Consider the following 25,425-nt stretch of genomic DNA (forward strand, 5'->3'; position numbering starts at 1 on the left):
AGTTGAGGTATTCTGATTAGGTAGGATGACGAGGAACTTGGGGATGGTGTCACGTCGATGATGGCAGCTGCTCCGAAGCGAAGTGCGTAAGCCAACTTATAATCACCTAGGTTTTCGGTATGCAACGTATCATTACACTTGGAGGCGGGGAATATCGATATACACTGTGGTCTCACAGTCTTCAGCTTCATGTCTTCGAGTTCAGGCAGACGATAGGTTCGCGTTGATGCATGTATTCATCCGAGGCCGAGTTGGTACTTTTGTCCAATGAAGCATAACTTGCAGTCAGGAACAAAAATATTCGCCATCCGCATCAGCCGGTCAATTGCCCGCCGCTGCGCCGTACCAATGCAGCATACGGGAAACTGCATGGTAGAGTTCAGTGGCCACATGCACATACTGTTACTTCCAAAGATGACTGCATCATCCCCTGCTCTAGGATTCCTGCAACCCGTCTCGGTCTAATAAGGTTGTATCGATGTGATATGAATGCTTAGCCCTACGCCAACGGCCTTGTGGAGACTGTCAGTCCCCGGCTTTACCAAAGTCCTTGCAATAGACCTGCCCGGGCTGACAGCGGCTGTGGTGTCAACTCAATATCTACAATGGCCAAGACCCTGGAAGAACATATCATTCAACCACTCAACAGCACGGGCGGGTCCCTCAATAGCCCCCAAATACGACTGTGATGAAGTGATCCATGCAGGAGTCGCTAGTCTAACTCAAGCCTTACGATTCGGCTTCCTCCCGAGCCTAAAAGGTACTAGACATTGGATGGTTACTCCGAAGCGAGGCTGCAGCCTGGAGATTGACCTTCATCTCATCAGCTGAGACGCGATAGTGTCTGTCCGGATACCGCGAGGCATACCGGACTCTTGGCAAGTACTGAATAGGCAGCTGCGTGAGGGACTTGTATCTCGCACAACCGGGTCTCCGCGTTCCTTCATGCGACTTGCCACTTGACGCAGTGTTATTCATGTTCGCATGTCTTCTGGTGAAATTCGAGTTGCCTTCCCCCAAGAGTCACATCCTTTCTGTCTTTCTCTCAGTCACCACGCACCTCTTCGTGCGCCTCATTGACACACTGCTATTCGGGCTGAGATGGTAGAGCACCATGGCGGCATTACTTGCTCTTTTCTTGACTTTGCTAGCCGCCCAAGGGAGCCTCGTGTTATCAGCCATCACGGTTCGCGGACGAAACACTACTTTGCCTTCTAATGGGACCAATCTTGATCATGGTCCACGGGTATGTCGTGGCTCTTCTTCGTACTTGGGATGGGTAACGCTAACAAGTTGCTTCATAGCCGGCGCCGGCGTATATGGTTGACAACCAGCACAACTACTACAAGACAGCGCCAGACAAGGGCAGACAGAATGGCCCAGTATGGGCCTACTCGGGCAGCCTGAACACATACCTGGCCAACCTCCAGAGCGGCGTCGTGCTCCGCGGCGGCTACGACGGCGCGGGGTCTAACAGCACTGGGTCTAACAGCACTATCAAGCGAACAAGATTCAAGGCGCCCCCCAAAAAGCGGCAGTCATCCGACTTCTGGCTGTCTAGTTTAGGACCATTGGGAACAGTGAGCTGACTGCAATTCGTCTTAACGTGTGTCTCTCCAACTGACTATGAATAACAGCAACCATTTGCTGGCGGAGACGGCTACCAGTTCTTCCGCAACGTTGTTGACGACTTTGGCGCCGACAACTCGGGAGAGTCGGACGCAACTGAGGCACTAAACGCGGCATCAGCCAGCTGGAACAAAGACTCCGTCGGCGGCGACCGGACGCGATGCGGTGAGAAATGCGGAAACACATTCTCGCAGGGCGCTATCGTCTATTTCCCGGGAGGTACCTATAAGATCTGTACGCCCGTCATCCAATATTACTACACGCAGTTCGTTGGCGACCCCAACGACATGCCCATCATCAAAGGCTGCGACGACTTCCAGGGAATCGCCCTGTTCGACGTAGATCCTTACATTCCCGGCGCCTCGGGCCAGCAGTGGTACATCAACCAGAACCAGTTCTTTCGTCAGATCCGCAACTTCCGCTTCGACTTGACCGACATGCCCGACTCGACAGCGGAGAATGACCAGGACCTCGTGCCAACTGGTATCCATTGGCAGGTGTCCCAGGCCACTTCGCTACAGAATCTGGTGTTCGACATGCCTACCACGAGCTCCACCACCGCTGTTGGCATCTTCACGGAGAATGGCAGTGGCGGGTTCGTGTCTGACCTTGAGTTCAACGGCGGCAACATCGGCTGGCGAGCAGGGTCTCAGCAGTACACGGCACGTAACCTCGTCTTCAACCAGTGCAACACTGCCGTGCAGATGGTCTGGGACTGGGGTTGGAACTGGCATCAGATCACCATCAACGGCGGATCTATCGGTTTCAATATCTCAGGGGTTGGTGGTGATAGCGGCCAGGGTATAGGCAGCGTGTCCATTGTCGATTCCACCATCAGCGACGTGGAGATCGGCGTCCTGACCAACAGCCTATCTACGTCGCCCAACATTGTCCTTGACAACACCAAATTCAATAACGTGGCCAACTCCGTCAGAAGTACGGGCGGAAACAACTTGTTGTCTGGGAATTCTGACTTATGGGCCACGGGCAAGCGATACAATGGCTCCGAGGGCTCGACTGAGACTGGCGCGTTCTCCGCTCCTGGAAGGGGCAAGGGCCTGGATGATTCCAACGGCTTGATCTACGTGCGTTCAAGGCCCCAGTACGAGAAGACCGGCGCCGGCTCTTTCCTAGTGGCGACCACAGATGGCGGATGCAAGAACGATGCCACCGGCGATCAAGCCTCTTGCATCAACAACTTCCTCCGCAAGGCCGCGGACAACCGTCAGATCGCCTACTTCCCAGCAGGAGTCTACACGGTTGGATCCACGGTGAACATCCCCACCGGCTCCGTCGTTCAGGGTTCTCTGTGGTCGCAGATCCTGGGCTCGGGCTTCTACTTCAGCGACATCCAGAACCCCAAAGTCATGGTTCAGGTCGGCAACAAGGGCGACGTGGGCACCATGGAGATCACCGAGATGCTCTTCTCGGTGCGCGGGGCCACGGCCGGTGCAATCCTGATGGAGTGGAACGTCGCAGCCGTGGAGCAGGGCGCGGCGGCCATGTGGGATTCGCACTTCCGCGTCGGCGGCGCGCTGGGCACCGATCTCGATCTGAGCAAATGCCCCAAGTTCAGTATCAAGGCCGAGTGCGTCGCTGCCTCGCTCATGTTCCGCGTCACGTCCCAGGCCAACGGGTACTTCGAGAACGTGTGGGCGTGGGTTGGGGACCATGATAACGACAAGTCCATCTACAACCAGCCCGACTCAAGCTCGACGCAGATCACCGTCTTTGGGGCCCGCGGCATGCTAATCGAGTCCAAGGGCCCGTCGTGGTTCTACGGCGGCGGCTCGGAGCACTCAGTCCTCTACAACTATCTTCTCAGCGGTGCCGAGAGCGTGTATATGGGTCACATCCAGACTGAGTCGCCGTATTACCAACCCAACCCCGGCCCTCCTGCTCCTTTCCGTGCGGCCCCACGCGCTGGTTTCCCCAATGATCCGGACTTCAGTAAGTGCGAGATCGCGCCGAATGTTTGGGATGACCGGTGTAACTACGCCTGGGGCTTGCAAATCATTGACTCGAAAGATGTCTTGATCCACGCGGCTGGACTGTACAGCTTTTTCAACGAGTACTATCAGGACTGCATTCCTACCCACAACTGCCAGGACCGGATCTTGGAGGTCAAGGGCTCGACCGGCGTCGTTATTTACAACTTATTCACTGTAGCAACCATCAACATAGCCAGTGGCATCGATAACACCAACGTCCCTCAGGAAGACAACCAGCGAGGGTTTACAACCGAGGTCAGCGTATGGGTGCCGCTTCCAGGGTCTGATAGCGTCGACATTGTGTGGGTTGGAACTGAAGTATGGGCCTCCCCCACGGTGAGTTGCCCGGTCGCGTCCCGATCCTGCATGTTGGTCATTCCTACGAGATCGTTGGGTTCAACAACGACCATCAGTCCCAGCGACTATGTCACGTCGCTGGAGTATGGAGGGTTCTCAAGCACTGCCATTGGCGGTGTTGCCACCACCATCTTCGTCACTACCACTACTACTGTGACCGTCTCGGTACCCGCAATTACCACCGACGGCATGCCCTTCTCCAACGTGAACGTAACATCGTCGGGAGCAATGCCCATCACCATATATCCCAGCATAAACGTCCCGGATGCTACCGTTACGTTACCGGATGGAGAGGGCGGCTCTACCACTCGTGTGGTTCCCCTTCCACCTTGGCCCCTTATCAATGGAGGTCCGTCGAGCGGGTATACGAATCCAGGCACCTTACCTCCGCCCAGCGGCTCAGGTCTTCCCTCCAGCACGACGTACTACACTCCCATCAGCAGCACAATCACGGTGCCCGGCGCTACAGTCACGACAGTGACGTTTCCGGGCTCGACTGGGGTCATCACCATTGACTGTCCCCGTTCCACGGCCATCGTTTTCAAAACACCGGAAGTCGTCGTGGCGACGACGTGTACCGAGAATTTGGACTTGACTCTGAACTTTGCGTGCCCGACAACTCGCATTCTTACCTTCCTCGGACCCGCCACGGCTGTAGCTAGCGTTGACTGCTCCCTCGTCACATCCTGGAAGACCGGGTCCCCCACCACCACCGACGGACCGCTGCCACTCTTCACGGAGTGGCCACGCTACGGCTCAATCATCCCCTCGGAAGAGGAGGTCGATGATCCCGAGCCTGATGATGACAGCGTTCTGGTACCCTGCACCGCCTGGTTCTTCTTCTTCTGTATCTCTTGGAATGAGGTCAGCGTCCGATCCTGGCGCTGGATTCTGCCGCCGGGCATCTACGGCCCCATGCCACCGCCCATTGATATCATCCACCCGCCTCCCGGTATTAATATCATCGGAAACTTGCCGAACTGGCCGAAAATCACCATTGGATACGATCATCAGCTCACCACCGGATCGGAGCCCGAGTGCGAGACGCAAAAGGCCGAGGCCTGTACCACCACGAACTACGTTTCGGCCGGCACCACCACGTCGTCAACAACGCGGTGCGAAACCATCACCGGCTGCTCCATCAGTGTCTCGGACTCGACAACCGAGGTGTTTGGCACTCAGACTCCCGCTCCCGTCGGCACTTTCTACGGCGAAAACTGGGCGACCACCGATCTTGGAGAAGCCTTCACCATGTCCGCACTCTCGTCCCTCGCGGCGGAAATAGCCCGCAACAGAGCAACCGCCGGTGGTTCTACTCTCTCCTTTACCCCGGGACCCAGCGCGGGGCCGACCTGTGGCGGTGCCAGCACGGCGTGCGGCGGTACCATCTGCTCCGGCTACTGGTGCAACCCCAACCCAACAAGCGCGCCGCCCGGGTACCAGGACCCGAAGGACCCCAGTTCCGGCGGCTACTCGGCGCCAACAACGACGATAGGGCCCGGTACGTCGACAACGCAACCGCCTACTACTCCTCCCACCGATGAGACGCCGCTCACTCGCGGACCCATCAACTGCTTCAACGAAGCTGACTTTCCGGGCCACGCCGATATCCAGTCGGGCGACCAGGACGATTTCTCTACGGCCTTCAGCAATCTGCGCGGTGATATGGGCGACGATGACACGCTCGGGCCGGACGATGCGGCTATCACGCTGCGCCGGACGGACTCCCACGGCGTCAACTATGATTATACTTGCAGCTGGGTTCCCGGTTGCGTCACTTCGGTCGACAGACAGAGCTTTGGGTTCCCGCTGGGTTCGCCCAGCCTCATTACGGCTTACTTGCTCGTCCGGGAAGATTATACCAAGTGTAAGTGGCTTCCCTGAGTAGCTTTACGTATCTTCCTGTACGATCTTGGAGAATGAAAGTAAACTAACAGTCCACCCAGGCAATAATGGTGGTGTCGGTGGCACATGTCAGGTTGGATGCCTGTTGTACACCTTCGAGGGCGGCCGAGGGGATGAAGGAACCGATCCATGCGCGGACTTCGACTGCAGAGCCTGCGGGTCGCCGTTCGATGATCCTAAATGTCAGTCGTGCTGCAGGGGTCGTCTCAGCAATATTGCCGCGGGTGGGAATGCCAGTACAAACACCGGCTTCACCATCGTCGATACCCTCAACGGGGCATAGAGCGGTGATTTATCAGTACATCCCTGGCCTTCAGTCATAGAATTCCTACTGCTATATATTACTTAGTTGAAGTCGTTCTCTTAGTGGTACTCGCTTACTGACCATATCGCTTACTGGTTGGGATGACGGCTCTTGTAGGCCATGTATTGACTTTCCGTCAGTTTTGCGTACTGTGATGTGATAATTAAGCGATGTGTCTTATGTATGTTGTTTTGAGCTTTGTACATTTCTTTGCCCGTTCCTTCTGATAGAATTGGGAACTGCTGTTGATTCTAAACCTTGACCCATGAACTCAATTCGACGTATAATCTTCCTTGGGGCCATTCGCCTCGCGGAACGACACCAGGCGTCTCACTTTCTCTTTTTGATACTCGGGCAGCTCCCCCGAATCATATTCAGGCTTAGGCGGGGGAGGCATGAATCGGATTTCCCATCGCTCCTGTACCCAGGCGGTCGCCGGGGGCATGACCTGCGCTACAACCCGATCCCACGCCTCTCTCGCCTCCGGGTCCGCCGCCGACGCCGCCTCCATCTCCGGGGTGGCACCACGGTCCCATGGCCACAGGTGGAAGTGGGAGATGATCGTCCGACCCTGGCCGTCGTCCAGCTTTCCAAACTTGTCCTCTACCCAGCGGTCTTCCGAGAGAACCCCGAACCACTCGTGTGAGAACTTAGACAGGAAGCTGCCTGTAACTACCACGGGCTCGAAGCCGCGGGGCACAAAGTACTGGAATGGTTTGTAGAAATGTTCTGTCCACATGCGAGTTACGTCGTCAACTGTTTGCGGCACCAAAAAGGAAGTCACAACGACCCGGCCCTCCTCTACATTCGAGCTGGGGCTTGAAGTGATGTGCTTAAATACGAGGAAACGCGATGCTGTACGTGCTGACGACGAGGAAGTATCGTCCAACGTTACTCTCCTTAGCGCCGAGCCGGACTCGACAGCGACGGGCGACTCGTCGTTTTTCTCGGGGAGGCCCCGCAGGAACTCTGCGCAGACGGGAGAAGACTGGAAGCTCTCTAGGGCTTCCATAGTAGTCCATTCTGTTTGATGTCACAATACAGCCAAGTCAGTCAAGGGAAAGATGTCATTTATTTCCGATGTAGATGGTATTCACCGATAATATAGACGGCCTCTTCAGGGTCGTCAACTTTTCTCCCCAGAGATGCCATAAAACAACCTTTGACGCCCTTGAGTGGGCCATAATGGCCACCACCAGCTTGCCCTGCCGACCACGTCGGCCACTCCTGCTCCCGCGGGAGGTAAAACCGGGTCCAACTTGTCAACCGTACGACGCTCTCTTTGGCTAGTTTTTTAGTCTTGGCCATGATGTGAGGGGACTAGACAGGCGAGTAGGGCGGTTTTTTCTGGGACACCGATGGCTTTGAAGAGTGTTTATATCTGAAGTGCCTGGCTGATGATATTCACCTGACCATTCATAAAAGTAACATGACGCATGGAAAGCGGGGTAACCAGGCAACGTCTTGATTATTGTCAAATTGTCCGGGTCAGACTCTGACAGGTACTAGATCCTTCGGCGTTTACGTGATACATCGGAGTTAGTGGCCCCGCGTGACGTGACGTGACAATACTTCTAAGGGGCATTCTCGCGTCAAGCAAGATAAGGATAGAAGAAAATTACAATCACACATGCATTTTATCACTGACAACCTAGCAGTTGTTGCCTTTGACTGTTGTCTGCGCCTCACAGGTACCGCGACTAGTAGGATTACAGATGTCCTCAGTCGACTTTAACGAAATATCTAACAGGAAATAACGATATGCTAGCCTTCGTTCGTCTCTATTAAACTTCTAGAGATAGATCTTATTGATTGTTGTGATTTTAAATCAAGGTGGCTGCAGCAAAGAAGGAGAAGCCATTTCAGTAGCTAAGACTTCCGTTGGGGGAGTCTGAGATGACGATCTCCCCCCTGCGTAAGCCCACGGCCACCGGTGTAAGCCGTGCCGTCCCGGGCGGGCACTAACCCCGGGCTATTCAGTCAGAAACATCGCGATTGGTCCCTTCGCTCTTTTAAACATCCCCGCCTTAGCGGAGAAGCCTTCCGTTCGTGTATCCCTTGCAACGTCGTCAGCCCTGTCCCGTGCCGATGTTGCCATCGAATGATTAACGACTTCAGTCTCTTGGTTTGTGAGACTTGTCTTGTCATTTGTCAATCGCTGAACTCAGTACTATTCAGAGTTTCCCTTGGCGACTGCCTGGCAGGAATGTGAGGACATGCAATTATCCGCTGGTCAAGTCACACATCCAGAGCTGCTGTTGGATCATTGTATCCAGGTCCAAGTCTTCGAACCCTCGCTGGAGCAAGTATCTCAGTGGCTGGGAATAGAATTGCCTAATATAGTTCACGGCAAAGCAATACTGCTTTATTGCCTGTCTCTTACTCACAATCAAGTATGAACACGAGTGTTGGGAGATTTGTGTTGGTTCGCATGGCTTCGTCAAAAAGTGGTTCACGTCGCACGAATCCTGGCTGTTGTCAGCTTCAACCAGCGACTTGGCATTTCTTCACCGGAACTTCAAGAGAACCAGATCATTGCCTAATGTCAGTATGCACAATCCATTCGTGTTACATCGAGAGACAGTAGTAAGCCAGCTTGTCTTTGCCACTTGGGGCCGTGTTCTTGGCATCGGGTAATGGGAATGTGGAAGCCCGCGTCTTTCGAACCTTTAGAATGCCAAGTAAGGCAGGAGGTACTACATGCTGAAAAGAACTAGGTAGTCATAGTTTCATTTCAACCCCTAGACGTCAACTGCAGAGTCTCTCGTAGAGCTTGCATATGAGGCGCAGTTCCTAGCTACATTGAGCAGTGGGCCGCTACGCTTTCTGCCCAAATGCAGACTCATAGCTCCGCTGAATCCGAGGGAAAGACTACGGCCCCATGACCCACGACTTAGTCCGTAGATAGTAGGCGAGAAGGACTCCATCTATGCAGCGAAGTCTAGGACATGGTTAGCTACGCCTCGTACCAGACGAGGCTCCCTGTCGCAGCAGGATCTTGTGTCTCGTACTTGTGCGTCCAACACAGAGCTGAGTCCGAGCCAACGAAACAAGATCGCCCAAATTGTTTCGAAGGATCGCATAGTCTGTCCGTAGGCTCCGCGAGCTTTTCCATCTTGTGAAACAACATGGCTCCTCCCATGACTATGCGTACTAAGATATCATAGAGGCATGCATCTCTCATGGAAATAACCCTCAAAACAGAAGATCCAAAAGCTATATAAACCGATTTGCTCTTCACCTCAGAAAGAAATATCTCCAGACTCAGACAACCCACCTCGTATTCACACTTATACACCCCAACATCCTTCAAGCCACCGGCTTCCTCGTCCAAATCCACACATCTCAATTCAAAATGTAGTTCTCCGCCATCATCCTCTCCGCCGCCGCCCTGCTTGCCACCGGCGCCCACGCCTGGACCAAGGACGCCAACGGCGTCTGGGTTGCCAACAACACGTACTACACCATCCGCGGGTGTAAGTCCTCACTTCAGAGCCGTTTTATCAGACCCGAGTCCGTTGAGATGCTAACCCCCGATGTGACACCAGCTACCGTCCACGAGGCCTGCACCACGATGAACACCGAGAGTGTCCACGGCAACGGTGCTTTCTGCGCCTACTGGACCAACGGCGTCGGTGGCCAGTTCAAGGGCAGTAAGTTTACACCTTACCTTTTCCCAATTGTGGAGTGGATCCTGCGGGCTAGTTGCTGACAATGACGCTTTAGAGTGCAAGCACACTGGCAACTCCGTCCTCTGCGTCTAAGAAGCCGATGGGCGAAGCAGTCATGATTGGCGCCAACAGCTCTTTGATTTCAGGGGATCGTTCGCGTCTTGTCAGTACATTGAGGGAAAAGTAGTGGATTGATGTTGAGTTTGCACTTTGTATTCATACAGGGCCCTGTTTCTATCAGTCACTCCTTTAGTACATAAAATGAATGGTTACGCCATCACCAAACCCAGCTCAACTTCTCGATAGCGCACTCTCAACAGCGTCATATTTTTATGACCTCTATTGTTTTTACTCTCATACTACCGTCCTCAATCGGAGTGACTCAGGGCAAAGGAAACATAGTCGCGTAGACGCAGGAAAATTAGGCGATACCTTTGACCGTCGGTAAATGCTTTGGCGTGGCAGTCTTATCGCCTACTGTCACAACACTATTAACCTCTTTTTGACACCTTGTTAGCCACAACGCCATGATTGACGAGCTGCTATTCCGAGTATCGATGGCGGTCGTCCTGCGTCAACCGGCAGAATATCGACATGGCAGGCGGTGAGAAACAAAACAGGTCAGCATCTTGGTTGCGATCGGTGCGCCGAGATTGTCGAGAGCGGGCGACATGGGTTTTTGCCGAAGACGTAGGTAAAAATGGCAGTCCGCCCGAGCTCGGGCTTGGATCCCGTTTGGCGGAGGTTACGCCGGAAGCGACATGAAGACGGAGGGGGTGGCAGTTGTATCTGCGACGGATGCGACGATCGCGGGCCGGACAGAAATTGGCATCGGAAGGCACAGCGCAGCGGTCGGACGTGACCGGAAGAACACATCCACCACCTCTAACCCCTGTCTAGGCGAGGAGGATCTCCCGAGGGTGATGAATCAAAATCCCTTAATTTAGCAGGCTGGGCGAGGCCAGGTCAGGTGCATTAACATTTACCAAGCTCGCTGGGTGAGTGGGTGGGCGAATGAGTAAGGTGCGGTGTGCCGTTCATGGGCATGAGACTTTTGATATTGTCATGCGGAAGGGACTGGTTGGGCCCCTTAGCGCGTGGAATGTGAAACAAACGTCAGGACGTCTGATCTTTCTTAGCTTCTCTGCATCCATCTGCGAACAAAAAAGAAGCAGATTTCGGGACACTTTTTTACTCCGATCGAATCGGCACCCGCGCCGCATCGGTGGCAGACGGTATGTCGTGCAGGGTGGTGCCGCGGGCGGTGGGTAAGCTGCTGGCGTGGGTTTCTGGTGAAATGGCAAAGGGGCTCCAAGGGAACAGTGCATATGCATGAAGGTCAAAAGTTGGGATTGCCCTGATTTGGGGGTTCAGTCGGACCGGGAGCGGCCTGCTTGCAACCGTCATCGTCCGAGGATAGGATTGGAGCTTTTTGTTAGTACAGCTAGGCAGGTAGATCTACGGCGGTTGGTTGGGGGGCTTCTGCAGCGCTCAGTCACGGTTATGGTTCGTTGCGCGTTTGCAGAGGGTAAGAAAACAAAGACGCGTAGGCGGTGGGAGGCGGTCTGATTTGATGGACGAGTGAGACACGATGCCGTGATGCTGTTTGACTGTGTTGCGACTGGACTGATTTGATTGACCGGGCCGGACGGGGATCCCTCATGGGGAGGAAGGCTGAGGCCGCGGTGCTGTGCATTTCGCATGGCAGGACTAGAGGTGTCCTCTCAAGTTACAAGCCTTGCAGGTCCACCGCAGTCTCCATGATCGCCAGCGGGTGTACTGCGTAGCTTTGGAGAGGCAGAAAATGTTGACGTGTTGGGGGCAGGAGGGGAGGATTCGAGGTGGTTGAAAGAGTGAAGAGTGAAGCTGCAGGCGATGACCTTGCGGCGGGAAGCAAATGACGAAGGAGGGGCTCTGGGCTTTGCGGCTTCCTTCCCCAAGACGTTTGGTTGACGCCTTAACAGAGACACATATAATAAAGTATGGAAAGGTGTTAGGGACAGTGGAATGTGGAAGGAGCGGGTGCGGCGGTACGTATCGTTTGCATATGCAGCAGGAAGGAAGGTGCCTTACTGCAGCAAGCAGCCTGCAGGCAAAAGAGTCGCAGTGTGTTGTTGCTTGCCGCTGCTGCAGACGATCCAAAAAAAGGCACCGCCCCCACTTTCAGCAGCGCTCCCACCGCTCTCACTGGCTCACGGGCGACTTACATAATCCAGCAGTCCAGTTGCCCGTGGTAGCAGGCCTTGCCCGATCGGGACTGGCGCACTGCCACGACAAGGGGCGACAGGGGGCAACCCGCAACAGCAACGCACTGCACCACCACACACACCACGCACACACGCCTGACCGACATCAACATTGACCCTTTCCTTTCCTGTCCCAGCCATGCCCAATCCCACCACTCCTTAGTCGGTCCTGCGTCCAGTAGGTAGTCAGTCAGTCTAGTAGTCCCGTCCAGTCCGTCGCAGTCCCTGACTTGTTTTTGTCGAAGTCAACATCGACAACTGCATTTCACTACCGACGACGACGACAACACGACGACCAACGAACGACCAGCGACGACAATCCACCGGTAAGTCAGGTAAGTCCAGTCGCAGCAGCAGCCTTGAAGTTCGCCCACCGCAATACATCCGAAGGCGGCGCATCGAACACACACACACACACACACACACACACACAACCATCATCGACACCAGCCACCGCGACTATCGACACACACCGACGACACCTGCATTCTATTCTGTTGCTCCTCTTCTTCGGCCATCGTCCTTTTTCTCTGCCTTGTTACGACGACCCAGCCGACCAGCCACCACAACAACCCACAGAGTCGGTACGTCCGCACTGCCGACCGCACGTCGTTTTCGCTGCGACCGCGTCCCTCAATCTGCGCAATCAACACCAAGCTAACGACGACCGCACAGCACGCATTTTACGACTCTTACGATCATTCTACACAACATTACAATTTCCTTTTGTATATCTTCAACCGCTACCGTTTGCGACCGCATACTTTCCCCGCGCCTTGCACGACCTGCGACAAAAACACACAAAACCCAAAACACCACTTTCGCCGAGCTTCACATGCAATCCGTCTGATCACCGAGGCGACGACGTCACAGTAGCAACAGATAGCAACCATGGCAGAGCCACCTTCATCTCCGCCCAGCGAGGCAACCAGCGCCGAGGACGCCTTGGCCTGGTACAAGGCCCAGTACGAGGTGCTCGAGGGAGAACTAGCCGAGTTCCGTGAATCCAGCAAGGAGCTGGAGCAAGAGTTGGAGAAGGACATTGAGGCTGCCGAGAAGAGGGAACGCGGCCTGCAGGAGAAGGCTGAGAGCCTCAAGTTCGAGGTTGAGGAGTGGAAGGTGAGATTTCTCCCGCCTGCAGCATCTAGGGATGGATGCGATTGCGACGGCCAGCGCTGACCAGGTCCGATTTGCAGACGAAATACAAGCAAGCCAAGACGGAAGCAAACTCGGCTCAAAACACGCTAGAGAAGGAGATTACCACATTGCGCGATACCAACAGGACCATGCAGCTGAAGCTGCGCGACATTGAGGTCGCCAACGACGATTTCGAGCGACAGGCGCGAAACACGACGTCCTCCCTCGAGGACCTTGAATCAAAATATAACGTTGCGATCGAGCGTGCAGTCATGATGGAGGAGGAAATCAAGCTGGGCGAGCAAGAGCGAGAGACCCTGCGCATCGAGGCGCAACGTCTGCGTGAGGAGCTTGCCGATCTCAAGATCGAAGCCGAGCTGCTCCAAGACAAGCTCAAGAAGCAAGAGGCACGCCACCTTTCCCACATCTCCACCGACCTCTCCGTCATGTCGTCGCCTACATTCGACAAGAACACGGAGCACTCTCCCAACTCGACAGCGAGCTCCCCGATGGTCACAACCCCACCAGACTCGGAGGCTCTGCCCGCCGCAAAGGCCGAGCTCATGGAACCGCCCTCGCCTCCAATGTCCGACGTCTCCGCATCCGTACCCAGACGGACAGTTACCAGGACACCCGCATCGACGACGCGCAAAGTCTCCCGCCTGCCGTCCGTCGAGCACAGCGTCACCCCGAAGCCCCGATCCTTCACTGCCTCCGTCACGAGCAGCCGACCTGCCGGCGGTCGTGTCTCCGGTGCCAACACGACCACCCGCACTCCTGCCACTCGCACGGCGCCCCGCTCAACCTCTCAGCGCATGCCTACCACCAACTCGCTCAGCCACATCCGATCACTCACCGCGCAGATGCAACGCCTGGAAGCTCGTGTCCACAATGCTCGATCAAAGCTTCCCGCACCCGTCACCACGCCGCCCCGCGCTTCGCCCCGATCTTCAGTCAATGGAGTCCACAGTGTGCCTTCGACGGTTACGATCCGCTCTCGCAAGCGCCCAACAGGCTCCACCGCCTCTTCAGTGCGGGGCGACGAAACGCCATCCAACTTCTCTGCCAGCACAACATCAAAGCATGTGCCCCGCCTTAGTACGTCGGGTGTCAGCAGGTTGTCGTTCGGTCCCCTGCCCAACCGGAATCCCAACGCCGGCCACGATGAGTCAATCTCTCGACCGAGTTCGCGGGCCAGCACATCATACGCCCGGCCGTCAAGTCGCACCGATATGGCACCTCCTCGCCCTATTAGCCGTACCAGCATGTCAGGTACTAGGACACCTCTGGGACGCCCCCGGAGCTCCCTGGGAGACTCTTTGAGGAGCAGCGTTCGCGGGCACGGAAGGTCAATTAGTGTGAGCCACCACCGCATGGAAATGCCCGAAGACGACGAGGACGAATACCGCACACCCAGCAGGCGAGGCACATATTCCCGCCTTGAGGCCGACAGCTCCGTCAGTGGCATCCCCATGCCGACGAGCGGCATTCCAATGCCAAGCAGCCGACGCCAGAGCGGAGGCAGTGTATCCGGCAGGCGAAGCTCCATGGGCTTGAGGAGTTCGAGAATCGGACCCCAGGACCTGGTCGAGGAGGAGACGTACTGAAGTTGAAAGCGTTGCTTGAACATCTCGAGGCGAAGCAGAATTGATACCACAGGAGGCGGAACTCGTGTTTTTGATTACTACTACTACCTTTAGAGTCGTGCATCATAGCATGGCGGGGAAACGGTGCGAGCACAGCGATGGCGCACAAACATTACCATTATTCTATCCTTTTCGAATTGGAAGACCGACGAAGAGAAGAAAGTCGTCTTCGGTTTACAAACCACTTTTCCTTTGTCGAAACCAAACCAAACCATTCTTGTTTATGATGATTACGGGGGCCGGGGTCCGGCGTGGATATATGCATTAGGGCGTTGGTATGATTATGAGTTTGGACGGGAGCATGGCGGTGCCGGGGTTTATTGTGCTTGCGGGCCTTTACACTTATTCCCACTCCCATTCCGTTTTACCACACCTGGTCTGAATACACTGGATTTTAATGCCCCGAACCAAGCGCCGAGTACGTTCGCTCGCCCGCGCGACGACTGTCGTGGGAACACTTGAACAGGGCTGCACACTGCACTTAAATCTATCGGGGCCCAGTGTCAAAATGCCTGCTGTCCAAATATTTTCCGACGCCCTCAGTTGACCCGACCTCCTTCCGCAGTAGCACCGCCCGGCAATTCACGCAGTCTCACTCAGCAAGGATATCGGCACTCGAATTGTCTCGTCTGCGACATTGACAGGTCAGCTTGAATGGGGGCAGTGCACAAGTAGAACTTACCACAGCATTGCTAGGGCAATTTTCTGGCCCCTTTTCACTCCAATTGTCGCCAACCAGCTTGCAACTAGCTGGGCCGTCTTTCGTCCAAGAAGTCCACGCGAGATCTTTGTGGTAGAACTGGATGTAGTCATTGACGTGCTCCCCAACGATCGTCAATGTGTCTTGCATCTCCCCCTTTTTCAGCTTCAGGGGATTATTGTCATTGATGGGTTGACCGGGCGTCCGCGTCGACCCAGGAGTCGAGTATATCACATCGCCTTTCGGATTATTGATCGTGACCCGAGCGTACAAGTTAGCTTCTGCAGGCTCGCAGGTCCATACCTGGGTGACATTGAGACTGCAAGTATCGGATCCCAGGGAATCCGTGACCACGGCGAGCCACTTTTCCTGCTGCGCATGATACCAATCAGGATATGCACTGTCGGGGTGCGGTGCCTTCACAACGAAATCGTCCTCATTCGGCGCCCGACCCCAAGGGCACACGCCGTCGTCGTCGGGAACTGAAGCGTCCAACGTGGCAACCGTCAGGTTCAGCACCGCAACGCTGTCGTTCTCGACATCCCACGAGACGCCAATGGAGTTTGGCCTCGGATTGGGCTCATGTACCCGTTGCAGCTTTTGGTATATCTGAGGCAAGAATGGGTAGTCGCCGATCTTGGACTCGATGTACTTTGCGAGGGCAAATCTACCCAGGTTATCGTCATTGCGCTGGACATAGTATCCTGTGCTTTCCTGGCCTTGGCTCGGAACGAAGCGAGCCAGGACCTTGGCGAGAGTGGCGCCGTAGGCGCCTTGGAGCTCCGACAGTTTGCGTTTGCCTGTCTTTTCGTCGTAGAAGAAGTAGCTGATCTTCATGTCGCGGACCTTGGGGTTGGGCGTGCCCTTGACGGAGTCGGCGGCTAGATCAAGGTGGAAGAGCTCGTGGAGAAAGGTGCCAGCTGGCAAGTAAGTTAGGTCAGTAGGTAGTTTGGTCGCGCAAGGGGTCTGAGCAAGGTTCGCCTCACCTGTGGAGCGGTAACTATCTACGTGGTACTTTTTGGCCGCAGGTTGATCCGAGTTCTGGCGGACTGCAGTGTCGAGTGATGGGAGACCGAAGAAGCCGGGGCAAAAGTTGATGTAAGGCCAGTCTATGCCGCTAACGCTGGACGGATTCTGGGAATAAGCCCTCACGATGGGCTGGTCGTGATCGTCGTCTTCTTCTGTCGTGGCGCTACATTGAATGGTACAACGTTCTTTGGGGTCGTCACAGCGGGCCTAGGTTTTCCCATGGGTCAGCAACTCGTCTGTCGCTGCAAGGATTGGGGTGTTATGAGTTTCCTACGTGAATCCAATTGGCGAATATCCCGGGAGCCCAGCCATCGTAAACAGTTGCCATATTCGCAAGGACGGCTTGGATCTGAGAACGCTGAGCTCTGTTCAAGGCTAATTTCTCCCAATTAGCAAGTTGTGTTTCGCGTGAGGAAAGCAAGGGCTTTGGTAACACTGGACGCCTATCAGGAGACCTTGGATGCGCTTCTTACCTGGAGGTCCGAGATATTCCAACGCAGCCGCAGAATCCCAGTTGATGTCGGACTTGACACCTTTGAGGTTCACAATCTTGTTGGCGTCTTTGTAGGCTTGCTTGATGATAGCACCGCCATCTCCACAGTTCCTATACGGTCTTGTCAGCTCTCAAGCGCGGCACTTTCTGCTGTCGGGGACGTACTCAAAACCATAGAGGCTCGTGCCGGACCAGTTTTGCACATCTACCGGGTCTCTCAGGGGCTCAGCCGCTCTCATCTGATCTACTGTTATACCTGGCGGAAGCTGCTGTTCTGGATGATTGCCTGGTTTCTCCGGAGAAGCAGTGTTTCTCTTGAAGTGCGTCTCATCATGATGAGGATGGGCAGTTGAGAAGGTTGCAAATGAGACCAGAACAGCAGCTGCCATCAAACTCAGAGCTATAGAACGCATATTGAAATCAACGCAGGGATTCAATGTATAGATGCCGTAACAGGAGGTTCTTGCGCTGATATGCGATGTATTTTGCTTCTTCATACATCTCAATCTTCGGGAACCAAGAACACCGGCGGTATTTATTATAAGCGTCTTTCTTTCTCACAGATGCCGCCTGTTATTAGCCCGCTTAATGAGAGCCAACTGATGGCCACTTTACCCGAAGCCTCTAACTTCGCCTTGGGTCCAAACGGAACGCTGGGGTCCATGGTGCATCGGGGTTGGGGGTTGCAGGCTGGAGGCGAATCGTATCCAGCTGTACATACAGCATGAGTAGACAAAAAGATGTGATGCCCTGGCAAAGCATCTTGATCCGGTGATGGGGGCCGGTAGACACCGCTTAGTGCACTAGTGGACGTTGCCGGCCCATGGAACCAACACCACACAGTATTGCCGTTCGAGGAGGTCCTTCCCCTCACTCGCAGCCGTCTACCGTTTTCGAGAACCCTTGGAACACTGGTAGAATACTGTCATAACAAGCTGTTTCTCACCCGCTCACTCGTAGATTTCCAACAACATTAATCCCGCTGTCGCCGCTGCCGCCGCTGCCCAGAGACTGGGGGCTATCAGCTGGTTTCAGTTTTGGGCCAAGCAACCAACCGCTCGTTCAAGCTTGAATTCTTCAGGGACTTGAACCCTGTTGGCTCATTTTAATGAAATTAAATGCAGCGTCTATCTGCAAGACTGCGCCGAATCCGAACCAACCGCCCCCATATGGCCAGAAAAGGCCCGTGGGGAACCGTGAGGTGGGATGCAGTTGCTGTTAGATGCAACCACCACATAAATCAATTCAAAGGGAGCGCATCAGCTTATAAATAGAATCTGGGGTCCAAATGCATGTCTCAATGTTCCAACAGGTTTTCTGCTTGATGTGATCATGGCAAGGGACCCAAAGCAGGCAGCCGCTTAGAACCCGACCACGTGACCATTTACGTCTGATGCTCTCTCCAGGTGGACTTCTCCTCTCCAAATCATCACTACCTTAGCACACACACGTCGCGACATCGATCTCTACTCTGGGTTACTCTAGAAGCAAAGACCTGTATTTATCCAGGAAACCCGGTTTTCCGAGCAAAATGCCACACGAACCGATTAATGTCGCTAATCTAATCGACCTAGACGTCGACCCTTCGCTGGAATGGAACCCCGCCTACGTGCCCCCAATACCACCAAAGCGATCCAATTTCTTCAACAGCGGATCAGGGTATCTCTTCACCCATCCTTCGACCGGTGGCATCGTCATGATGAGCCCGTCAGCGGTTGATCTCGCCTACCTGGACCTCCCCCGCACCCACGACACCACCAGATCAACACCTGATGTGGAAGACGACCTTGCAGTGAGGATGTTGGGTCTCGGAGCGACATGGTGGCCAAACTGGGTGACCTACTCACGCCATAAGGCGCGCATCGACGATGATGTCATCTACGATTTCCACTTTCCCCCGAAGACGTACGTGGGGTACCCTTCCACAGGCGGCGTGTGGGTTATGCAGTTCTCGCCTGACCAGAACTGGTTCGACTCGCTTGGTCAATATGGGAAGCAGCGGACGTGGCCTGAGATGCCTCTGGACTTTCACGTCAGGATGGGGATGGTGTTGAGTATGGATGAGAAGTGCGAGGCTATCCGCGACTTTGGGGGCGTGTTTTGGGAGAAAGTGGCGGAGTGCGGGCTTGTTGCGAAGGATCTGGACGAGGGGAGGGAGAAGTGGCGGGGTTTTGAGGGGCATCTCAGGAGTATGGATGATGCAACGTATTTTTCACGATGGATTGGGAATGAGAGGGTGCCACAGGGGCATGGAGATGGTGAACATGCTGACCATGAGGAAGGGCGAGGGTGCTGTGTCTCTTGAGGTAATTCTCTAAGGTAATAGGATAACCTGCACGGAGGACCGAGAAGAGTATCATACTGATACTGATTATCCCATTCAATGTCACCGAGCCAGTCCTATATATGTCCTCGGTAACGAGGAATAGTTTCCTATGTAATATTGGGAACAATATTACATGTTTCATAACGTACTCACGGTCTTAAAACAATGACTTGAACGCTTTACACCTCACCGCCATCATCATTGATCTCCTTACCGTCTTATGATAATCGTCTACATTCAAAAACTAATAGCAACAAACTTCTTTCGTGCCTCCTAACATATATGTCTCTTCCATCATCAGCTGACCACGTTCCAACATCCATGTCACTCACATGTGCGCAATGTAGTCTTGGCATACCCAATGTTTGCAAACCAACACATTGATGTCTGCCTAGCCAACAGCAGGGAAGCGCGCCCATAAGAGTCTCACTCACTTCAACCTTGCCGCCTCAACATTGAACCCAGCTCAGCTTCTCAATCCGAGCCCTTTCCCACCACTTTGCCTCATCTCGTCCTTAACAATCATGACAGACAACCACACCCCCACCAACACATCCCCCGACGACGTCCTCGAAATCTGCGCCTGCGATCCCCCCTTCTCCCCCCTCTACACCCCTCCCCGCCCCCCTCTCCGGTCAAACATCTTCCCGGGCCCAGGCTTCCTCGTCGCCTACCCCTCCCGCGGCGGACTGGTCCTCATGCACCCCTCCCCTCTGGACCTGCAACATCTCGACCTGCCTCGCACCCACGACACGCCCCGCTCCTCCCTCCCTGCAGTAGAAGACGGCCTCGCTGATCGTATGCTCCGCCTGGGAGCGCACTGGTGGCCCTCCTGGACCCTCTACGCACAGCATGCGGACCGTCTCAGCTCTGGCACCGTGTACGACTTTCACTTCCCGCCGGACGTGTACGTCGGGCACCCGTCCAGCGGAGGCGTCTGGGTGGTGAGATTTTCCCCGGATAGGGGAAATCTGGGAAAGCACCCCCGAACTTCGCTTCCGCAGCGGCCAGAGGCGTGGAATCGGGTGATGAGGCATGTGCTTACCATGGACGAGCGGTGCGAGGCGCTTAAAGGGTTTGGAGCGCGGTTCTATGAGGATATAGACACGTGTGAGGACATTTGCAAGACGGTTCGGGAAGGGGTGGAGGAGTTTGTGAGATTTGAAGCTCTTTTGGGACGGATAGAGGATAGGGAGTATCAGGAGCGTTGGTTTACGGCCTTCCATGTCGGTGGGCGGGCGGTGGAGGTTCGGTATGCTGTCGAGGACAAGAGGAACAGGGGATGGGGATGCGTTTTGCTGTGATAAGTTTCATCACATGCTGTTGGATTGCAATACTTTTCGGTGGCATGTCTAATGATGGAATAGCTGTTTCTTTTACTTGTTTGAATCCAGCAAAACAATACGATATGGGATGATACATGACGAATAAAACACCTAAGAGCTAAACAAAAATCAAGCTTGACGGAACATCAACCGTTGATGAGAACTATCTTTAAAAACATGGAATGTTACCAGATGCCTATCGAATAAGAGCCTCTCTCAACAAATCATGGGCATGGTGATGTTGGAAGACGTAGGATCGATGATGCCCGACATGCCCCGGAACTTGCCGCTCCAGCCTCATTGAGCCACATCGATTCGGAGACATCCTCGCCTCCTATGTGGTCCTGCTGTGTGTACCAATAGCGGGCTTTAGGAGCTATAAGCCCACGTGTACTTCATATTTGTCTAGGATATGTTCATCATTGACCCGGTATAGATCAACAAGAGCTACAACCATGGTCATGATCAGCCTCTCAAGGTCTTAGCTAAGGTCACGTACTCCAGGAATAGAGTCGGCCGGACTTCACTGGGAGATCTTCGGCAGATGCTTTTACCCCGGTCTAAGAATAGGGACTGCCCATGGCTGGTCTACACGTTCTCTGCATGTGAATGTAAAACCGCTGCGCCCTAAATGCGGCACTTGGCAGGATGCAGGAACCGGATCCACGTCATCGGTTCTGCTTGTTTGTTTCATTGCGGCTCTTGCACTAGCCACAGGGGACAATGTTCGGCCAAGTCACTTTAAGTCGAGAACAAGCGGGTCATCTAGTCGAGGCTCGTGCGAGACAACCAGGCAGCCTCAGGTCTCATGCCTACTTTGACTGAACGCCGTTCATCAGACAAGAATGAGTTGCGGAGTGCGTATGTGAGCGCGAACGAGTCCATCTGAGCCTCGGGACTTGACGGCCCAGGGCGTCGACTTCGTCCCCTGTCACGGGGCCATGCCATCTGGAAGAGAGAATTCGTTTGGCCAACGTGTCGTGCAGCTGCAGTCTCGGAGCAACACGCTGACTGTGTGGACGCACGCACCTGCAAGGTCAGTTCGGACGGATGAGCTAAGACCGGCGTTCGGAGCCGCTCGAGACACGACGCAGTCGGTAGTCGTTCTACTGCAGGCACGGGGCGATGCGGCTCGTTCACAAGGGAGTGGGGCGAATACCTTTTGGACTCCAAACCATGGGCAGGGGAGGACGTCGTATTTGTAGATGGGGGAGCCTCCCTTCCGTCATATACCCATCGGGAGTGGATCTTGACGTCCAAAACATCCCGCTGCTTGGGTAGACAGAGGCAAGCCGCCTCACCGGCAATGACCGGTGTCACAGGTTCGAGATGGAGTGAGAGCTTGGTTATTCTTGGGGATAGAAATCGAGAAAGCGCACCATGGTCGCTAGTCCCAGCCAGACTCAAGGGGACATCATCCAATCAAGAGTGTCGTCCGTCGTTTGTCGAAGGGTGACGGTGGATGCCGAGTTGAGGTGGGAGTATCAGATTGCGCGCAGAGGGTCCCCAGCTTTGACAGGATCGGATCTGCTCGCCCGTTTTTAGTGCGGGTAAGCGTCCCTCTGTAGGGAGCTAGCGTAGCATCCTCTATCCATACGAGGCGCCGAGGACAGGACGACCTAAGGGGCCAAAGCTCGGAGATTCTCTCACTTTGGGGCGTTCGGTTGTCACAACCATCTGGGGTGTGATGGGGACAAACTTTGATAATGGGTGGGATATGGACGAACGGAAGTCCGGGCGGTGGTGTCAACGAAGCTGACGGACCACGGTTGCGTTGCTGTGGATTTGGTGGGCGATCTGTAGGGACTGGCTGGGGATGTTGACCTCGGCGTAAGGAGAATGATGGGAGAAGGGAGGTTTCGGCTTCGGAGCGGCAGTAGCGGTAGTGGTAGCCGCAGCGGCAAGAGGTAACACGGGTGCGTCCAGGCTGCAGAAAGACATGCAAATTAGCGCGGAAGACTCTGTATCCGAAGTTGGGTTGGGAGATAGGCAAACAGGGTTGAGGGACTGAAGTTGAGGGCGGGAGAAGCAGGAACTGGCATTGGAGCCGGTTGGCGTTCGTCCGCAGCCATAGCGAGTCTCCATGGGTTCGGCGGGCTCACGTCGTTGGCTGCACCGCTGCAGATGGGTCAGTGGCAGGCCGGGTGGCCGATGTTGTGGCTGCCGTGGCGGCGCTGCACGGTCTCCACGCCCGCAGAAGGACGGACAAGATGTTGGGGATCTGCGGGTGGAGAAGCTCTGCTTTTGGTCGGGCGCTGGTTGGCGATTTTTTTTCTGCGGCGCGCTGTGTTTTCTCCCCCTTCGAGTGGGGGGGGGGGCCTGTTTATTTTCGTCCGCCTCCCATTGGCTCAGCATGCACCCCTGGCATTTATGGAAGGGACCCATCGAAGAGGACCCCCAAATGGTGTCCCAAAATCCCAATTGTTGGGGGAGCGAGATGGACAAGCCCATCGCCATCGTGGATCTGTATGAAATGAGAAAATTCAGCCTGGCTTTATTGAAAGCCAAGCACCAACCACCGCTGAGCCTGGCCCCTTATCCCCTTATCGGGCTGGTCCCTTCCACTTGTCTTGCACCGGAGCCGTTCGAAGCCGATGGGAGCCCCTCCCCAAGACACTGGACCTGGGGAATGCAGTTTTGTGATACTGAACAGCGGAAAGAGACTTTTGGCGCTGTCCATTCAAAGTGCCTGTCTGAGACAAGCAGTTTAGACAGGGCAGTTGGAACTCGCTCCTGCCACTTGAGCCAATTAATGGTGCGCTTGACCTGGCCTGCCGTTGGCCGCTGGCTTTGGGGCTTGAGATCGACGTTCAAATTTCATCGTCCAGCGAGGTGAAAGCCTGGGATGTGCTCACTGCTGCTGAGGGACTAGCGGAAGCCGATGGTCGTCCCCGGACGGAGAACCGGCGAGGCTAGGCGGTTTAGAGGTGCGTAAGCGAGCAGACGGTTAGGTTGTTGAGGCTTGCACCCCTGGCGACACTTGGCTGACCGCCTGCGCGATCGGGACTGGACTGGAGGGGTGTGCTGCGTAGCTGATGGAGATTGTGATGAAACTTGGAGGGCCTTGCTGCCCAGTGGCCAGTGCCCGCCTGGTGAGATGTCGGGGCCGATGAAGACGGGATGCCAAATGCCAATGGAGACAAAATGGGATGCGCGCATGGCCAGGTCGGGCATGCTGGCCGCTGGGCGTGGTCGTTCGCCCGGTGGGTGCTGGCTGGGTCGGAGATGTCGACTCGTGGACGTCGGATCGGGTCTGGGTGTAATTATACGGCGGTGACGATCGGTGTCTGACGGTCGGTGGTGCGGCGTCAGCGTGTAACGTGTGTCGTGCTGTGAGCCATGTGCGACTGAGAGCGCAACTGTCTCTGCCTTGGTCTCTGGCAGCGCCTTCGGACATTGCTTGGGAGAGGCCCGTCGGTGTTCGGTGGTGGCAAGCGTGCTGACCGATCCATCCACGCGATGTATCTCGATGTAGGTACTTGCGCACACAGAGCTATTGGCCTGGGCCGGCATTATCTAGCAGCAGTCCCGATTCGGAGCTGTCGCTGAAGAACGACGGCTCACAACGAGAAGTACGAGACGAGGTCGAGGGAGAATCATCTGGGACTCGATTGTGTTTGGTGGATTATGTCTGGTCTGGCGACGACGAAGAGTTGAGGTCGAATTTCCCCAGAAAGACATCGCCAATGACGGCAGGAATGGGAAACGGGAAACAACGCCTAGAGCAGAGCACTGAAGAGGGAGCTTTGGCGCAGACTTGATTCGCAGCTGCCTATCGATAACGTCCCGAAGGCTGCGTGTGGATCTCCCGAGCTGCAAAGAACGAGCTTTGATTGGAGAAATGAGCACCTTGCTGGCCGAAATCTGGAAAAAATTCCAGCAAGCAGCAACGGCACGGCAGAAACCCCTGGGCGCAGGGGCCATAGCAGGGTACGTATCCCCGCCGTGTGGGATCGGTACCTGAAGCCCCGGCGCGTTCCCGGCGTTGGTCGATGTATCTTTCGCAACTTGGTGCCGGTGGATCAAGGGATGCTGCAGGTTGACGTTTGTTCCCTCTCCAGTCCTCAACTTTTTTTTCTCCCCCTCGTCGTCTCTGCTGTCTTGCTTGGGGTTTGGGGTTTCCAATTCGGCTATGGCTTAGCCGGCAGAGCGAGAATTGGGGACAGATCAACTCTGAATATTGCCAACCTGACCCAACCCATGGCCGAGATTGGGCTAGGCGGGTTGCTGGAAACGCAAGGAGCTGGAGCCAGAGCTCTGGAAGTTGAGATGAGAGGCGCGAGCTTGGCGACCCTCGAGAGTCGGGAGAGACATGGACAAGGACTGTTGCAGCCCGCTGGTCCGCCACGCCCACGCACGCCCACGCCCACCACCACCACACTCAGTGATGCCCACGCCCAGCCCAGCCAGGAGCTTCCCCAACACCCCGGCCATTGGTTGAGGGAGGGGATTTGAATTGATTGATGCTGGATGGACGGATGGATGGACGGGTGGAAGGGGGCCGCATATTCCAACAATGCAAAGCGTGCTAAAAGCTGTGAGCGCAAGCTGTAGGGCCGGTAGAGTCTGGGCGAGGCGTCGGCCAATGTTTTTTTTTCTTCACTTGGGAGGGAAGAAGCAGCAGCACTTGCGCAGGAGATGCACATAGCATCAGCAGCATCGGTCC

General features: G+C 55.1%; 5 protein-coding genes across 5 annotated transcripts; 4 read left to right on the forward strand and 1 right to left on the reverse strand.

The window, feature by feature from the left end:
- Positions 1-1,114: 1,114 nt before the first annotated feature.
- EXG1-3 (Glucan 1,3-beta-glucosidase) lies at positions 1,115-6,165 on the forward strand (the record flags this gene model as incomplete). Its single annotated transcript, XM_037322699.1, has 4 exons — positions 1,115-1,246; positions 1,305-1,580; positions 1,638-5,844; positions 5,924-6,165. The coding sequence occupies 4 exons, from the start codon at positions 1,115-1,117 to the stop codon at positions 6,163-6,165; spliced, it is 4,857 nt and encodes a 1,618-aa protein (XP_037180488.1).
- Positions 6,166-6,457: 292 nt separating this feature from the next.
- CGCA056_v007452 (uncharacterized protein) lies at positions 6,458-7,494 on the reverse strand (the record flags this gene model as incomplete). The annotated part of the gene is made up of 2 exons (XM_037322700.1): positions 6,458-7,209; positions 7,284-7,494. 2 exons carry the CDS (start codon positions 7,492-7,494, stop codon positions 6,458-6,460), a joined length of 963 nt encoding a protein of 320 aa, XP_037180491.1.
- Positions 7,495-8,082: 588 nt separating this feature from the next.
- CGCA056_v007453 (uncharacterized protein) lies at positions 8,083-9,950 on the forward strand (the record flags this gene model as incomplete). The annotated part of the gene is made up of 4 exons (XM_037322701.1): positions 8,083-8,121; positions 9,548-9,662; positions 9,735-9,839; positions 9,913-9,950. The coding sequence occupies 4 exons, from the start codon at positions 8,083-8,085 to the stop codon at positions 9,948-9,950; spliced, it is 297 nt and encodes a 98-aa protein (XP_037180490.1).
- A 3,044-nt stretch (positions 9,951-12,994) lies between these two features.
- On the forward strand, positions 12,995-14,847 carry CGCA056_v007454 (Nuclear distribution protein nudE-like protein 1; the record flags this gene model as incomplete). The annotated part of the gene is made up of 2 exons (XM_037322702.1): positions 12,995-13,222; positions 13,300-14,847. 2 exons carry the CDS (start codon positions 12,995-12,997, stop codon positions 14,845-14,847), a joined length of 1,776 nt encoding a protein of 591 aa, XP_037180493.1.
- A 3,792-nt stretch (positions 14,848-18,639) lies between these two features.
- Positions 18,640-20,738, forward strand: CGCA056_v007455 (uncharacterized protein; the record flags this gene model as incomplete). The annotated part of the gene is made up of 2 exons (XM_037322703.1): positions 18,640-19,297; positions 19,966-20,738. 2 exons carry the CDS (start codon positions 18,640-18,642, stop codon positions 20,736-20,738), a joined length of 1,431 nt encoding a protein of 476 aa, XP_037180492.1.
- Positions 20,739-25,425: the final 4,687 nt, after the last annotated feature.

Source organism: Colletotrichum aenigma (assembly GCF_013390185.1).
Source record: "Colletotrichum aenigma strain Cg56 chromosome Unknown KSG_Cg56_contig04, whole genome shotgun sequence".
Taxonomy (NCBI): Eukaryota; Fungi; Ascomycota; class Sordariomycetes; order Glomerellales; family Glomerellaceae; genus Colletotrichum; species Colletotrichum aenigma.